Consider the following 17829-nt stretch of genomic DNA (forward strand, 5'->3'; position numbering starts at 1 on the left):
CTGGGGGGTGGGGATCAAATTGGAAATTAGAACAATAGTAAATTCCTGGGATTTCTTTATCCCTGGAAACATTACCATCTTTAGTGGACTGTGGCACTATTTCAGAGATGACAATTATAGCCAGGTGAAATTTTTGGGAAATTACAGGAGAAGCCTTCAAATTCTGATTTTTCTTGTAGGTCAAATCTCATTGCAACAAATACCAGGGTAAGATTATTAATAATAAGAGCATTCCTCGGCCTTAGTTGTTGGCACTTTCTTTAACGATATTTGAAACAGCCATATTTCAGTTCTACACATGAAGAAAGAATGAGCCATACCTTGGTATTTTTTGTAATGGAATTAAACTGTGGCTGTACTTCTCCCACAAAATCGAGCCTCCCACCCTATCCGTTGCACATCAGGCTACCAAGTATAGTAAGGCCGTGCTCAGAGCTGTAAGCAGGGAAAGCTGGCTCAAATTTTAGTAGGATGCGCTCCATGTTGTGCTCCTGGCAGGGCTTTTCCTGGCACGTCAAACAATGCTCATCCCAGGTGCAATGTTCTCAGAGGGTGACAGCACCCTGCCATAAGCACTGAGACCAAATCCAGTCTGGCCTGAGAGGTCCAGCTGTGTCCTGGCATAGCTCAGTGCTTTCCAGCAATGCTCTAAGAAGCATTTTCAATCTAAAACGAAGCTTTAACCTAGCTCCAGGGATTCCCTGCTCCTGGAAGGAGGAAATCCACGACGGCTGGGATGCTCTAGCAGATGAAGCCAACAAGCCCCTCCTACCTGAGTTGTTCTACCCTGTTAACAGCACAGGTAGGAGCCAGTGGGAGAGCTGGATTTCTCCATCCCATTTTGTAAAACGAGAACGGCTCATAAGGGATTTTCAGTGACTGGGAGCCATGGACATGAGATAGGATCTGAGGCTTTATCTGTATTTTGGGTGGTGGGGAGGGAAAGGACTGCTCAGTTGTTTGTCATCTCTGTTTATCCTGATCCACTAACCGGGCCGTGGGCCGTGGCGGGTACTTCTCTTCCTTTCCTGTTGAAGATCCTGCCAGTGGAGACAGATAAGAAGCCCCAGGGAAAGCAGCTGCAGACCCGAGCGGACTACTTGCTGAAGCTGCTCAGGAAGAGTCTGGAGAAGGAGGGGGCCGTGACGGGCGGGGAAGAGGTGAGTGCAGCTGCCAGCCGGGCACCGTCCAGGGGTCTGAGGCTCCAGCCCTGCAGGGTTAGGTAGGGGAAGAGATGCCCTCTCCAGGCATCTCCACAGAATGCTAACCCTCTCCTTGTCAGGTGTTGGTATTGAGGTTCCAGTAATGATGGTTTGGTTGAGTGATGATAGTAATGTTCATTTAGTAATTGACCTAAACATCTTGGCATTCTCCTCAAATATTGCCTCAAAATAGTCCTCATTTCTCCCAGTGCCACTGGTCTAGACATACTGTTGCTGTATCTTTATGCTCCTTCCTCAATTTTGGAGTATAGTTCTCAGTACTGCGTGAATATCACTGGGTTTGCCTGTTGTTACAGCTAATACTCGGCTGCTTGTAATCATGGGTCCCAGGGATAAAATGGGTAATTAGGATACACAGTTAATTCAGAAACTGGACTTCAGTTACACTTGCCTTACTTGCTCAGTGAAAAATTTCAACCGAGTTACTAATGGACTCATCTGAGCTTTAGCTTTTATTTCCCCAACTTTTCATTTCAATTCAGGCTTAAAAAGATGAGAATCACAGTTAGGAGATACTATAAGTTACAGCCAGTAGTAGCAGCCTTTGTGTGTGCATGTTCCTTAAGTGCTCTTAGAGCTATGCCATTTGTATTAATTTCCCTATATTATAAAGAAAGCAAATTTTAGAAAAAAATCCAATCCCGTACCTTGTCCTTTTTTGCGTAGTAGTGTCATAATTAATGTCATTCTTCACATAGTATGTTGAGGATATTCTGTAAGTTAGGCTCTGGGGAGATAGATTGCATCATGTTTTTTTTTTTTTTTTTTTTTTGCGGTATGCGGGCCTCTCACTGCTGTGGCCTCTCCCCTCGCGGAGCCCAGGCTCCGGACGCACAGGCCCAGCGGCCACGGCTCACGGGCCCAGGCGCTCCGCGGCACGTGGGATCCTCCCGGACCGGGGCACGAATCCGTGCCCCCTGCATCGGCAGGCGGACTCCCAACCGCTGCGCCACCAGGGAAGCCCCTGCATCATGTTTTTACTTGCTTAAATTACTGTATCGGTTTGAGTAGATGAACACCTTTTCATTATTTTTAGATATAACATGCTTCTAGTTTTTTTAATGTTACTCTTATTTTATATATTATCTTTATTTATATCTTTGTACATAAGGGTTTTTTTTCTTCTTTTGAATTTTATCTTTAGATTGAATTCCAAAAAATGGAATCAGTAGGTTCAAGGATATGGATGTTTTTGTGTGGCATAGGAGATTTATATAGTTTCTTTTTTTCTACTTCAGGTAAAATTGGTTGCACTCCTTTGAATTTTCTCTTGAGTTTCCTTGTTTGAATTATATGGCTGCTGCTGTTCCAAAGAATCATGATGTTATTTGGTCATGCTTTTGAGGGACTTGATTTATCATCATTTTCTTACCCTTTCCAGGCCAAATTAAAGAAGCGGAAGCCTCGAGTAAAGAAGGAAAACAAAGCACCGAGGCTGAAAGATGAGCATGGAATTGAGTTTTCGTCTCCTAGGCACTCAGATAATCCATCAGAAGAGGGAGAAGTAAAGGTATGAGGCTGAATTTCAGTTGAGATTATTTTTAAGTTACATTTATTGTGCCAACTGGTATAAAATTATCTGAAATGTGTTTGGTTTACATTCTAGAGTAGATAAAATAAAAATAGAAACTATGTTATGTCTTTGCTTAACCTGTGAGAGAGGAATATAGTTGTTCATTTAAGATCAGCAATTGAAAATTCATAATGGAAGGAAATGAAGGGAACCATGCACAGTTCAGTGATAAATGGCAATTGACACTCAGCCTCATTGCTGGGAGCGATAGGGAGTGGTGGAGACTGTGGTTAACCAGGGAGCTCATGCCTAATATATAGGGGCAGCTGTTATGCAGTTCATTGTTGGGCCAAACAAAACTCATCTGTGGATCAGGTTTGGCCCAAGGCCTGTCAACTTGTAACCTCTGGTCTAAGCAAAAGGAAAAGTAACTTGCTAGCATTCAGTCTGTTGTTTCCGTGACTGAAAACTTTATGGGATTTCATTTTGTTACTCTTCAAGTGTAATTGCCCTTTGAGGTTATTTCCAGGAAGATCAGCAGTGGGTATGTGAACTAGCATGGATTTGAGTCAAGCATGCATGAATTCAAATACTAGCAACCTTACCAATTACTACCTGGCAGGTATATAATCTCTTTGTTCCTCAGTTTTTTCCATCTGTGAAATGGGAATGATAATGCCTGTGTTGAAGGGTTGCTATGAGAAATAAAGAGAAGATGTAAGTGAAGAGCATCTGCCTCTACAGGCTTCACTTTAAGCAGATAGCTTTAAGGCTGTATGCTTGAGAACATGCTTCTGTGAACACAGTGATGAACCATTGGGAGCAGTGCTTTTTTTTCTAGAAAGTAAACGAGGAAATGTAAAGTTTGTGGCAAAAGCTCATAACCTTGTTTGTTTTCTAGGATGATGGCTTAGAAAAAAGTCCAATGAAAAAGAAACAGAAGAAGAAAGAGAACAAGGAGAACAAGGAGAAACAAATGAGTTCTAGGAAAGACAAGGAAGGGGACAAGGAAAGGAAGAAATCAAAAGATAAGAAAGAGAAGGTATCGATGTCATTCTGCTTACTGAGATGCCTGCAGCCTTTGAAATTCCCTTCTAGGATTTAGAAGTAGAATGGGGTTTGAGGGCCCTGAAATAATTGTCGTTTTATGAGTATATCCCAGAAGGAAGGATGGGGCTGTCAGGGGGATGCCTGCATCTCTTCCTGCAGAGAGAGCGGAGTGTGTGAGTTGTGTTCTTTAATATAGAAGCCTTTATTTGCTCTTTGATTACACACTTCAGAGGGGGTGTTGGAATGAGACAGGACAGGTAACTACTTGATACATGTTCTCAGACTACTTGATACATGCTCTCAGACTCATACATGAACTCATGTTCTCAGAAAAGCACAGTCCACAGATGAATCTGAATATGTGAAATACTATCAAATACTATCAAGAGTTAAGCTTTTGGAGTAGAAATAGATGAAAGCCCTACTATTATTATATAATCTTCATGTTGGGGTTTTATGAAGTTCATTCCAAACCACAGAATTCTGGTACAGTGTTGCATCTTGCTGACTTCTGATGAAATTATTCTGCAATTAATCTTTAATCATTGTTAAAACATACAAACAAATAACTGCCTTAATTCCACCATCCAGTCATAGCTCTAAGAGATTTCTTGATGAGCACCTTTGGAACTGTTTTATTATGCGTATAAGAACAAATATAAAATAAAAATCAGACCAGACTGTTTGGATAACCTTTTCTCCCCACTTAGCAATATATCACAAACAGCTTTCCAAGTGAATAAATAAAAGTTAAAATCATTTTTAATAGATAAGGAAGATTTTGTTTGATTATAATATTTTGGAAACAATTTTAAGTTTCCCATATTGAAATTGCTTTCAAATTTCTAATGTTATAAACTGTATTGTAACAGATACCTTTCTTTGCATCTGTGCTTCTGCAGAAAGGTATTCTTCTTTTAAGGTGAAATATTTAAAAAATAAAAGCACAAAGAATGATTTAGCCAGCATCCATGTGTCCACTACCCAGATATTGCAGCTGTTGTTAACATTTTTCATGTTTACTTCAAGTGGGTTTTTTTTGGGCTACTGTATTTGGTATCCATGCACTCATTACTGGGACTCCCCTCTGTTTCTTCTCCCAATTTCATTGCTCTCCTCCCTCTTCTCTCCTCCGTAACACTGCCCTGAAGTTCGTGTGAAACCTTCCTGCCCATGTTTTTATACTTTTACTACATATTACATAATCGCATAATCGTAATCAAAGCGTAGTATTGTTTTATGTTTTTAAATGTTCATACATAAAATTTTTTATATGTATCTCTGTCTCCATCCTTCTGCACCCTTTCATGGATAAATGAACTTTACCCATGTGGATTTATGTAAATTTCAGTCACTTGAAATATTTTAGTTAATACAGTTTCCAAGATCAAAGTGTACTTTCATTTTGAAGTTGCTACAAACTACTCTGTGAGGGCTCTGCCAATTCACAATCTTAACCTCTTGATGACATTTTTATGCATTTTATGGATTAGGGAATAGAAGTCAGAATAGCATTGGTGAAGCTAAAATTATAATTGGCTCTGTTTAGAGACAGAAGTGGGAATGACATATGATTAAACTGTTAATCAAATAGGTTTGGCTTCATGATGTCTCAAAACTGAGGCCATCCTGTGTACCCACTCGTAGTGATGTGACATAGCTGAGAAGTCCAAATTGCAAGACAGGAGTACACAAATGACAATGATTCCTTGTAACTCTTTTTTAAAAGCCTAAAGGTGGTGATGCCAAATCTTCAAGTAAATCAAAGCGATCTCAGGGTCCTGTCCATATTACAGCAGGAAGCGAACCTGTCCCCATTGGAGAGGATGAGGATGATGATCTGGACCAGGAGACATTCAGCATAGTAAGTCCTGAAGTTGAGGAATTCTGGGGTCTGCAGCCACAGTGCTTGCTGCGGCTTTGCCTTTCATAGTTCCCGCCACACAGCCTCAATCGGTCTAAGCAGCATGACCTGAGACGAGGCTGGGGTCCTGGCTGCGTGAGCTGGAGCGGTGGCGAGCAGGGCCTGTCTTATGTGTTCCCGTGTTGTGGGGCTAGGAGCCAAGACGTGGCCTAGGATGTGGTTCATCTCCTCATAGGAGACAGGGCAGGTGAGGGGAGGAGTCATGGACCAAGCCTTGTATGGGGTGGAAACAGGCCAGTGCGTCCTCAGGCACTTAGGCCCTTAACTGGAGCTGCATGTGTATATATTTCGTTGTGTTGCACTCGCTTCCCTTCCCCTCCTCTCTTGAGGTCTTTTCCTTTCCCCAAACTTCCACACATCACTGTTCACTTGAATAGTTAATTTAGTTTCAGAGAGAAAGTGATCTTCCAAATCTCAAAATATTCCTGCTCTGGGGAAGCAAAGCATAGAATTTTGACCTCATCCTGTAAGGCAGTCTTCTCTCTTTTCACCCTTTTTTTCCCGTGTTCCCAGAAACCTGTATGCATACGTGTATATTTTTTTCTCTTCGCACTTATCTCATTTTTCTTAAATCTCTTTACTCTTCTTCCTGTGAGCTCTCTGAGGGCAAGTACCGTGTCTTATGTAAAGTATGTGTAGATGCTAGAAGTAGCTCAATAAATGAGTAAATGAATAAATTCATTACACAACCAGCTCTCTGATCTGTTTCCTGCTTCTTCCTTAGCCCAGTGTTTAAAAGAGAAAATCATAACTAACGCTTCTGTGGTAGCATACTATTTAAAAAATTGCTCTTATACAACATTGTAAATCAACTATACTTGAATTAAAAAAAAAAGAAATTGCATTTACATACTGGCTCATTTACTCTTGTTTTTATATTATGATATCTTCTAAAAATACAGAAAAATTTCAGGAATGTAATAGGCATTGATAGAGGTACCATCAAGTTTTGTCAGGTCTGAATTTTTTAAGGCTCAGGCTATGGTTTGTTCTGGTCATGGTTTGTTACCTCCCTAGAAGTGACCACAATTCTAATTTCATTGTAGATCAAATCGTAATTCTTATGCGTGGTTCTAGAGTTTTACTACTTAATGTCTCTAAAGACAGTAAGTAATAGCTCATATAAACAGCCAGGCATTATTAGTGTGCTTTTTGTGTTTTTTCTCCACAACAACCTATGAGGTAGGTAATTATCTCTATTTTACCCCTTAAAAAATAAGGTGAGGAGAGTTAAGTAACTTGTCCAAGATGTAGAGCAAAAATTTGAACCTATCAGTAAATGCCACACTGTGTGTATCCTGTAACTTGAGTTTCCTCACTCAGCATGTACACTTTTGAGATTTATCCATGTTGATAATTATGTCTCTGATTTCAGTGTTTCATATTATTCTGTTTTATGACTTCCACGATTCATTCTTTCTCCTATTGATGGACATTGGGGTTTTCCAAATGTTTACTACTACAAATTGGCTGCAGTGAAATTGTAAATATTTTCTTATACACATGTGTAAGAGCTTCGCTCGTGTGTAGCTTGAGCAGAAAAGCTGGGTGTTTCTTTGGGTCTGCACATCTACTGCTTTTAGATGTTGTGGAATTAGTCTTCAAAGTGATTGTAGAGATTTGCGCTCTTTCCAGCAACGAATGTGAGTTCCAACTGCTTCCCAGTCTCGGAAACACTTGGTAATTTCTACCTTCTTAATTTTTGCCAATCTAAGAGGTATGATCTATTGACCAGTGGTGTTGTTGAACATTTACTTTCATATTTATTGGGCATTCATGTTTCTGGTGAATTGCCTTTTCACATCCTTTGCCTGTTCCAGGTAATTTTTCTCTTCTTACCTTTTCTATAGGAATCCTGTATCCATTCGCAATACTAATCTTTTATCTGTTACAGTCATGTATCTTCCAGTTTATTTTGTGTACTTTTAAAAAATTTAAGTACAATACTGAAAAATAAATCGTAAGTATATAGCTATGGAAATTATCACAAAGTGATAGAAGTTTGTCAGATTTTCACTCTTCTGAAGTTACATGGACATGTGCCTTAATAGTTCCTTATATTAGATACTTAGTGGCTGACAACCATGCCCTACAGGTCAGAGAAAGTTTCTTAAATTATTTTGTGATAATTTCCTCCTCAGTCCTTAATTTTATCCTACTTTTTGGATGTTGAACTTTGGGAGTGGTCCCTAATATTATCTTAAACTTTCTTGCATTTCTTCTTTTCTAACTCTACTTTCTTGGAGATCTCCTCAGCTTTATCTGCCATTATTTCTTTTGAGGTTTTCATTTCTCTTGTCATGTGTAATTTCCAAGATCTTTTTTCCCCATATGGTTCTCTGAATGTTTTTATATTTCTCTTAGATTTGTTTTCCGTTGCTCATGTTAGATATTTTTCAAATGGCTTGGTAATCCTTGGTTGTCTGCTTGTATCTAAGAGTAGGGACTAAACATCTGATTGGAAGCTCTGAACATGTGGGTTGGGCTTGATCGACTTTGAGAGTGTTCTCTGTAGGGTGATCTGGCTGGGCTGCTTCCTTGGAAAACTTCCAGTGGGGAGTCAGCATCATTTGGTTCTTCCTCTTGGGTGGTCAGATTTTGGGGACGAGAATCCTCCAGTCTCCTGACTGGAGGGTTAAGGCCTGGCTTTCTTCGTTCTAGAATCTGAGAGGCAAAAAATAAATAAATAAAAAGACTGGGCGGTGGCTTATCTAATATGCATATATTCATACAGTGCTATTCTCAGTGTAGTAGCCTTGCCTCTCAACTATGCCTGTGTAGCCCAGTTCAGAGACTTTTCTTTTATCCTCTCCAAAGAATAAACCTCCATATCTTTTGTCGGGCAGAGTTGGAAGTCTGGGCGTCTATTATAAATCTGTTCCTCTTAGGCAGTCTTAAAAAAACAAAACAAAACAAAACAAAACAAAATCCTTATTTTTAGCCCTCATCCCTACTTCCAGAGATGCTTAGCTAGCCTCTGCAGGAATTGCAGTATAAATCAGGTTGGTTCTCAGCTCTTTCCACTGCTGGGTTAGGATTTCATTGTCTCAGGTCTATTGAGTCATTTCGCTTGCTGCCAATATTTTGTTGCTGTTGCTTCCTCTCATTTTCCATGTCTTTGTGGGCTTATCTCTTCTTATGGCGATTTCTTTACTGTTGTTTTAGTGGATGGGGAGGGGGAGAAAAAGATTCTTGTGTTCAGTCTACTATCTTTGTCTAGAAACCTTTCCCTCAGTTTCTTACAAGTCTAAAGGACTTGTAAATATTTTATCCTGTAGTTTTAGATAGTTTGTGATGGGAGGTTTTCAGGTTGGGTCTATAATTTTGCTTCTCATTTATCTTCATAATGGCCTTGGGAGATTATCATGCCCCTCTTGCAGATGAGGAAACAGAGCAGCGTTTTGAGAGGCCAAGTAAGCTGTAAAAGTCATCGCTCTGAGCGATGGAGCTGGGACTTGAACCTCAGGTTTTTCCGACTCTAACATTTATACTTGTTCCTCTGCCATTACCTGCTTCTCCTCTAGTGATTATGTGGCCTGGGGGGCGCTGTGTGTTCTCTGGGAATTTAGGGCCCAGTAAGCACAGCTGAAGCTGTCTTTGCTGCAGATGTTTTATGTCTCTACTCTTGGTCTGTTCCAGTGTAAGGAGAGGATGAGGCCTGTGAAAAAGGCACTGAAACAGTTGGATAAACCTGACAAGGGGCTCAGTGTACAGGAACAGCTGGAGCACACCCGGAACTGCCTGCTGAAAATCGGGGACCGGATAGCCGAGTGCCTTAAAGCTTACTCAGACCAGGAGCACATCAAACTGTGGAGGAGGTAAGCAGCCACAGCCTCGAATTGCCTGGTTTGATTTGATGACAAAGTATGTGTTGGGGTTCTGTTTTGTTTTATGCAACATGACACAGCCACCTAATGAAGTATTTTTTTTCCCAGCAAAAGCAGTCTATTAACAGCATACCTGCAGGCTTCAGTTTTCTTTTCCTGAAATAGGCCATTCCTCTGAGACCAGTCTTTTGAATGGGTAGGATGATGTCATTATTTTATGAGAGAAATACCGTGATACTGGATTTGCTGGCCTGTCCTCAGAATAAAGACTCAGTCTTTAGACCTGGAAGGGATAGAAACCATCTGTAATTTCACTACTTTACCCATCTCAGGTTAATATTCAGAGATAATATAATAACTAATTGGTTAGTTCTCTGCTAACCTCATGAGAGGAAGCAAAGGCTAAAACCACCAGAGCTATGAGTTCTCTTCTCTTTAATAATTGAAGAGCTCTAGTAGTAATTTGGATTAAGGCAGTTAATCCAGAACTTCAGTTTGTAAGGCATTATGACTTACATATATTCATTTATATACTCACTTTTGATGTTTTAAGAAAACATGACTGGAATTTCTCAAAGACAATTGTAACATTAAGTCTCTTTCCATACTCCACAGTTACGTTGAACTCATATATTGATAATTCATGGTTAATGAAGTATCTATGTATAATATACCTAATATCAGTGGATTGGCTTTTGAGTGAAAAGAGATTTAAGAAAACCTTCTGTCATGATGCTATCCATAGCATGCTTCACACCCATTAAAAAAAGAAGACCTAAGTTTTGAAATGTGGCTTGACTTTCCTTTTACACTGTTCCCAAACCAGATCCCTGTATCTAGCCATCTGGCTTTCTGTAACGAAAATGCATCATCCTAACGTATAGATCCACGAAGCTGGGCTGGATACTGTGGTCCTGGACTGCTGTGTGGTTCATAAGCAGTTCCTTGCCCACTTGTGAGGAACTGTCCACGATGAAGTGGTGATTGGAAGATCAAGTATAGTAGGAATTCCAAGAAGGAATAAGCACATGCAGAGGAGTAGTGAGGGAGGGAAGTCTTCTGAGGGCTGGGCAGGTACACTCGAGCCGGCATGGAAGAGCAGAGTGGACCTGCTTAGATGAGGAGAGGTCTCAGGCTTCAGCAAAGCCTTGAAAGTGGGACAGTGAAGGGCCTGGGAGGGTCTTAGGGTTTAAAGGCAGTTCGTTAAGATGACTGAAGCCCTATTACAGAAGGCTTTAGAAAGGCAGGCAATGGTTTTCCACACTGTGCAGCAGGTTTACTTGTCCGGAGCCAGAGCAGCATCCTCTGAGTGGCATGGCACGGTGTGGTGTGACTGCTCTCCAGGAAGTGTGGGAAGATGTGAGCCTTCCGTTCCAGCTCACGGAGGTTACCTGTGACTCCTTGTCCTACACACCCGTTTTACCAATCACTCCCGTGTTGACAGTAATGGCATGCTAGAGTGAGTGCAATGGAATTGGAGGAGAAGAATCCCTTGAAGTTTTAAGGTAGAAATGACAGGCCTTGGTGGTGACGACTGGGAGGAAAGAAGGGGCAGCAATGCAGAGGTGCCCAACCGCACATAGATCCCCACCTGGGATATGGTGGTGATGACATTGCCCGGCAGAGTCCAGGGAGTGCAGAAGGTGGAGGAAGACGTTAGGTCCGGAGTCCTAGGTGCCAGTGAAATAAATTAGAGGGGTTTTAGCTGTGAGACAGACCCTCGTCTCCAGACCCCTAGGTCAAATTCTATTGACAGTAGCATTTAAAGGTGTGTTTATTACTGTTGCCAAGACCTGAAAGATTATTTCTGTAACTTATTCTCTATACTTGGAGAGTATTCCACAGCAAAATTCAATAACTTGCCATCTATAAAGAGCATAGTTATTTTTAAAATCCTGTAATTCACCAGAACAAATTTTTTTTTTTTAAGGAACCTATGGATTTTTGTTTCCAAGTTTACAGAATTTGATGCTCGAAAATTGCATAAGTTATACAAGATGGCTCACAAGAAAAGGTCTCAAGAAGAAGAGGTAAAATACAAACTTCATCCTAATTCATACAAACAGATAAAAACCATTTCCACAGAAAAATTCCTTAATTACTGTTTTTTTCCTGAGGAGATGATCATAGACTCATAGGTTGTTGGTGCTAGAAAGGGCATGGGTTCTCTGCCCTTACTTTGCAGATGGAGGTCTAGGTCCAAGAGGGGGTGCAGGAGCCCACCACAGCCCAGCCTGTCTTGGATGGTGGGCTCTTCCACTGTGTTAGCTGTGCAGTTTCTCCGCATGTTCCACGAGTAGTCAAACTAACACTTAAGACCCGATGGGTAAAATAGCCAATGTATTGGAACCAGACAGTGTGGAAATTCTGACAAGGAGTTGTTCCTCTGTGTTCTTACATCCTGGAATCATTTATTCACCAGGGCTTTTCTTCCATATGCACATGTCTTATGGTAGCTTATAAATGTGGCTCCTGAAAGATAACAGTTATGGGCAGCACATAATTTTTCTGTTCTTTTCTGGGCCACATGTACTTGGTGTCCTTCCAGCTTTTGTACGTAGGGTCCCAACCGCTCATGTAAAGGAGCAAACATGAGAAGGTGCCCAGAAGCTGCCTCCCATTCTTTGGTGGAGGGGCATGGGCATGAAGTGATTTGGCCAATGCTGCAGGGGCAGCGTTCCTTGTTCAGGCATGTCCATTTGCAGATCTGGTGACTTGTCACATGGGCCCTACCCCAATTAGCCATGTAGCGCCAGTCTAGGAACATTTAATACCTCCTTCACTACCATGTCAAGGCTGAGGTCTTATGTCTCTCATCCCCTCCTGTATCCTCAGCACCTGGAATGGTGCCAGGCGCAGGGCAGGTGCTCAGAAGTATTTGTTGCATGAGCATATCCTGTGCCCAGCACTGTGCTGAGCTGTGGAGGAGCACCCTCAAGTGGTTTATAATTTAATTTTACATGGAAGAATATGGTAGAACAGTAATATACAGGAATAATATAGTAATACTGCTGAATGTTACTGTGAATTTTAAACATTGTAAAAAGTCTCTGAAAGAATAGTCAGGAAAAGCCCCAGGAGGGAATGAAATGGTTGGGGAAAGGCCCTCTAGGAAAGAGTGAAAGTTAGGATGAGTGAAGTTGGGCAAATGATGTAAAGGGTAAAGGGCTTCATTAGTCTAGGTATCAGAAGTTAGGATAAGGTGAATAATCAAAGTAGTGGTCCTACTAGTTGGGGTTATAGTATACATTCACAACCTTTCTGGAGGACAGTTCAGTAAGATTTACCAAAAGACTAAAACATGTAATTCTCCTTCTAAGAATTTAGTCGAAGGAGATAATTAAGGGTTTAAACATGATTATATGGAAATGACTCGATATATCCATATCAGGGAATTTTCAACCATAAATATAATATTGTGGAAGTAAGTATTCACATAAGATTTTTACAATACATTAAGTAAAAAAAGAATATCAAATAATATTTTTGTTTAAAAAAATACGCACACACGCACGCACGCATGCGCACACACACAGCAGTTCCCCCCACTGTGGTTTGCTTTCCACAGTTTCAGTTACCTGCAGCCATGGTCTGAAAATATTAAATGGAAAATTCCAGAAATAAGCAATTCATAAATTTTAAATTGCGCACTGGTCTGAGTAGCGTGATGAAATCTCGTGCCGTCCTGCCCTCTCCCACGTGGGACGTGAATCATCCCTTTGTCCAGCATATCCACACTATATGCTACCTGCCCATTAGTAACTCGGTAGCTCTCTTGGCTCTCAGATCGACTGTTGTGGTATTGCAGTGCTTGAGTTCAGGTAATCCTTATTTTACTAAATAGTAGCCCCAAAGCACAAGAGTAGTGATGCTGGCAATTCGGATATTCTCTTATTGTGCCTGATTCATAAATTAAACTCTCATAGGCATGTATGTATTGGAAAAAACATAGTACATATAGGGTTCAGTACTATCTGCAGTTTCAGGCGTCCACTGGAGGTCTTGAAGTGTATCTCCCATGGATTAGGGGGGTCTACTGTATTATGTATAAACACGCAAAATGGCTCAGAAAGACATAGACCAAATTATTAACAGTAATTCCCTTGGTGGTAAAATTTTAGGTCACTTCACAGTTCTTATTTTTTCCTTATTATATTTTCTGATGTTTTTATGTCAAATATTTCACTTGTGTGGTAAAGGTATGGTGTTACTTAAACATTCAGATGTTTAGCTTGATGACTTTGGCATGGGAACTAGTTCCCACTGGGCCAGTCAGGGGTTGTTTGTTCGAGTTAGCCTGAAGAAGTTGGTGGTCCCAGTTTTACATGGCCTGAGAGCAATTTCCAAGAGTGCTGACAGCCTGACCCCTGTTCCTCGCCCCGTGCAGTGATATCCAGTGGCCTGGGCCCTTTTGCTGACAGCTGCAGGTCACTGGAGATTGGCTTCTTTGTAGTGGCCTAGCAGGTTGAGCAGCAGATGGAGCTCTGTGAGGCTTTCCCTGCCCTGGGAGCTCAGTGGAATTTATGAGCATATTTTTCCTAAGAAGGTAGTAAACAGCAGGGAAGCCGAGAGGGACTTGTCAGAAGTCAAGAGGGAAATATTTAAAGGTGATGATCTTTATACTGTTCTTGGGAATTCCACCTGGGATCCTGAGGGTCTTTGGTTTCCTTTTACTCTACAGGAGCAGAAGAAGAAAGATGATGCGATTGGTGGTAAAAAACCATTTCGACCAGAGGCCTCGGGTTCAAGCCGGGATTCCCTGATGTCTCAATCCCACACCCCACACAACCCTCACCCTCAGAAGCCTCATTTGCCTGCCTCTCATGGCCCACAGATGCATGGACACCCAAGAGATAACTATAGTCACCCCAACAAGAGACACTTCAGTAATGCAGGTGAGTCATTAAGTGAAGTTTTTTTTTTTTTTTTTTTTTGTGGTACGCGGGCCTCTCACTGCTGTGGCCTCTCCCGTTGCAGAGCACAGGCTCCAGACACACAGGCTCCGGACGCACAGGCTCAGCAGCCACGGCCCACGGGCCCAGCCGCTCCGCAGCAAGTGGGATCTTCCCGAACCGGGGCACGAACCCGTGTCCCCTGCATCGGCAGGCGGACTCTCAACCACTGCACCACCAGGGAAGCCCTAAGTGAAGTTTTAAAAGCAGGTGCCCAGGGGACTTCCCTGGTGGTCCAGTAGTAAAGAATCCGCCTTCCAGTACAGGGGATGTGGGTTCGATCCCTGGTCGGGGAACTAAGATCCCACATGCCGCGGAGCAGCTAAGCCCAGGCGCCTCAACTAGAGAGCCTACGTGCCGCAAACTGCAGAGCCCACGCACTCTGGAGCCCGCATGCCACAACTAGAGAGAGAAAACCCACACGCCACAACTATAGAGAGTGTGCGACTCAGCGAAGGGCCCACGCACCGCAAATAAGACCCGACGCAGCCAAATATAAATAAATAAAAATAAATAAATAGATATACCAAAAAACAAAACAAAACAGAACTCAGTTGTTTAAAAAAAAAAAAAAAAGGTGCCGAAAGAAGAATCACTTTTTTTTCCCAAAGACAGTAGCTGGACCTTTGTGCTTTTATTCTCTTCCATCACTTTATTGTCCTCTTTTTTCTCAGTGAGATGAAGCATGAGACAAAGATCCAAAAGGCTGTTAATTCAAATCTAAGAAGAACATGACCAACATAAATAAGCAAAAGCCAAATGAACGACTCAGGGAAACAATTTACATTATATATGGCAGTTAAATGATTAAAACTGCTAATATTGAAAAACTCCTTATGAATTGATAACAGAAGGATAACCAAATAGAAAAATGGACAAAGGTTAGGAATAGGGAATTCATTTGGAAGAGGAGATTCAAGTGGCCAGTAGGACAAGATGAACAATTGCTGCTAGGGAAATGTACATTAAAGTAACAATAAATTAAACCAATTTCTTACCCATTCAGATCTGCAAAAATTAAAGGGTGAAATGCACACAAGCTGCTAAGAGTGTGAATTGCTACAGTCTTTCCAGAAAATAATCTGAAATGTCTAAATACGTAGGCCCTTTTTCTGGAAGTCTGTCCTGTAGTAATGCAAACACATACATGTATGAGGATGCTGTTACAGCCTTATAATGGCAAAAAGCTGGAAATACATTGCCCATTAATAGAAAAATGGTTAGATGAATAATAGGACATTTGTACTCTATATTATTAGCAGTTGTTAAAAAAATGAGTTGGCTTTATAGGTAAAAAAAAAAAAATTGGAGGGAAAAAAGAGCAACAGCAACAGCAGAATCTCTGTTGTGTGTGTGTTTAACTTTATTGAAGTGAAAATCACATAACGTGAATAAACGTAACCATTTTAAATGAACAGTTCAGCGGCATTTAGTACATTCACAGTGTTGTGCAACCACCACCTAAATCAAGTGCCAAAACACTTTGCTCACCCCAAAGAAAAAACAGTTTTCATTCTCCCCTCTCCCCAGCTTCCGACTACCACCAGTCTGTCTTGTGTCTCTATAGATTTACGTATTCTGGATTCTTTGTATTAAAGGAATCACATGGAATTGTACAATATGTGTCTGACTGCTTTCACTTGGCATCCGGTTTTCAAGGTCCATCCGTGTTGTAGCATGTATCAGTATTTCATTCCTTTTTGTGGCTGAAAAATACCCCATTGTATGGTTAGACTAGAATTTGTCTTTTCATTAGTTGACGGATGTTTGGGTTGTTTCTGCTTTTTGGCTATTGTGAATCGTACTGTTGTGCACATTTGTATGCAACTATTTGAGTACCTATTTTCAATTCTTTTAGATGTATACCTAGGAGTGTGGAATTGCTTGGTCATGTGATAATTCTATGTTTAACTTTTTGAGGAACCACCAAGAAAACACCAAGCTGTTTTCTGTTGTATATATTTGAATAATATATTTGTATAAGCATAGAGAAGGATGTGACAACATACACACACCAGTTACCTTAGGCTGGTAAAAATGTGGACGGATTGGAGGAAATTAATAATTTCTCCATTGTCTGTTACTTCACTGGTTACAATGAGCGTGAATTACTTTTAAAGATAAAAGTAATAAAAAGAAAACATATAGAACAAAAGCTTAAAAGAATATAGTATATATAGAAGCATAGTATAAAATTTTACAGAGTCAGGTGTTCCATAATCAAAATGAAGTATACATTTTTTTCTAAACTTCAATGTTAGGATTTCCTTTTTTTTTTTAAGTACATTCTAATCTTCCAGTAAAATTCTCAAACTTCTAGGAAAATTGATTTTCTCCATCTTTTCCTCTTTTTTGGAACACATTAATTATAAGTATTTAAAAATTCTTGACTGTTATTTCTAATATCTGAATTATTGTGAACCATTTGTATTGTATGCTTTTTTTTTTTTTTTCCCCTTGGTTTTCAGTCATACAGCCCTATCTTTTATCATGTCTGGTTATTTTTGATTAGATGGTAGGCACTGTGTTTTAAAAATTGTAGAAGCCCCAGATGATGTCACTCTGCCCCAGAGAGGATTTATTCTTTCCTCCCCAGGCACATAGGGTGGGAGACAGTCATCTTAATCTAGTTCTCGTTTGGTCCCCCTGTTCCTGGGGTTTGGCTATCCAGGGTACTGGACGGAGGGCCTGCTGCACTCTCTGCCCCACCCCATTGGCAGGTCTTAAACTAGGATCTTGGTTTCCTCGGCACCGTGAGACAGCCCTGAACGGCTCTGCTTTTCACAAGATATCTAGCTTAGCTTTTTAGCCTCCTGCTCCCTGAAGATTCAGCAAATGTTCTAAGGGAAAACTGGCTGTGTGTTTGCAGTCCCTCAAGTGTCCAGTGTCCCTCTAGCTTAGAAAGACCACCAAAAGCTCTGCCGGTGTCTCTGTTTCTCCAACAGTGGTTCTCGGCTGGGAAAAGCCCAGATATTCAGCTTCTTGCCCAGGCTCAGAGTCACAGATCTCCTCAGTGGCTGCAGAAGTCAAGTCAACTATTATTACTTCTGAGGGTTTTTTTTTGCTCTTCGGAATCTTAGTGCTTCTAGTCTTCATTGCTTTGGCTGCTCTTTGATGTCTTTAAGCAGATTATTTTCTGTTTATCTGGTGTTTTCTTATTGTTCTTGGCAGAGTGTAATTCTGTGGCAGCTACTCTGAATTACCTGGAAGCAGAGGTTCCATGTCTTTTAATCTTAAAAATCTTAGTTCAATTGAACACCATTTTATTAGTGGGGGGAGGTAATGACTGTACAAAAAGATGGCTGGGAAATGTTTCCATGTTCTTAGATGTAGTTGTATC

The 17829-nt window shown here is 41.0% G+C and overlaps 1 protein-coding gene across 7 annotated transcripts in view; it reads left to right on the forward strand.

The window, feature by feature from the left end:
- CHD2 (chromodomain helicase DNA binding protein 2) overlaps positions 1–17829 on the forward strand; it is a 142850-nt gene that overhangs the window by 106681 nt on the left and 18340 nt on the right. For all 7 annotated transcript variants that reach the window (XM_060005483.2, XM_060005484.2, XM_060005482.2 and 4 more), the window contains 7 exons: positions 1038–1160; positions 2605–2733; positions 3638–3778; positions 5516–5650; positions 9350–9528; positions 11468–11567; positions 14219–14432. In XM_060005483.2, the coding sequence (XP_059861466.1) occupies positions 1038–1160; positions 2605–2733; positions 3638–3778; positions 5516–5650; positions 9350–9528; positions 11468–11567; positions 14219–14432 (1021 nt within the window). The remainder of the gene's footprint in view (positions 1–1037; positions 1161–2604; positions 2734–3637; positions 3779–5515; positions 5651–9349; positions 9529–11467; positions 11568–14218; positions 14433–17829) is intronic.

This window comes from Delphinus delphis, chromosome 2 (genome assembly GCF_949987515.2).
Source record: "Delphinus delphis chromosome 2, mDelDel1.2, whole genome shotgun sequence".
Lineage (NCBI taxonomy): Eukaryota > Metazoa > Chordata > Mammalia > Artiodactyla > Delphinidae > Delphinus > Delphinus delphis.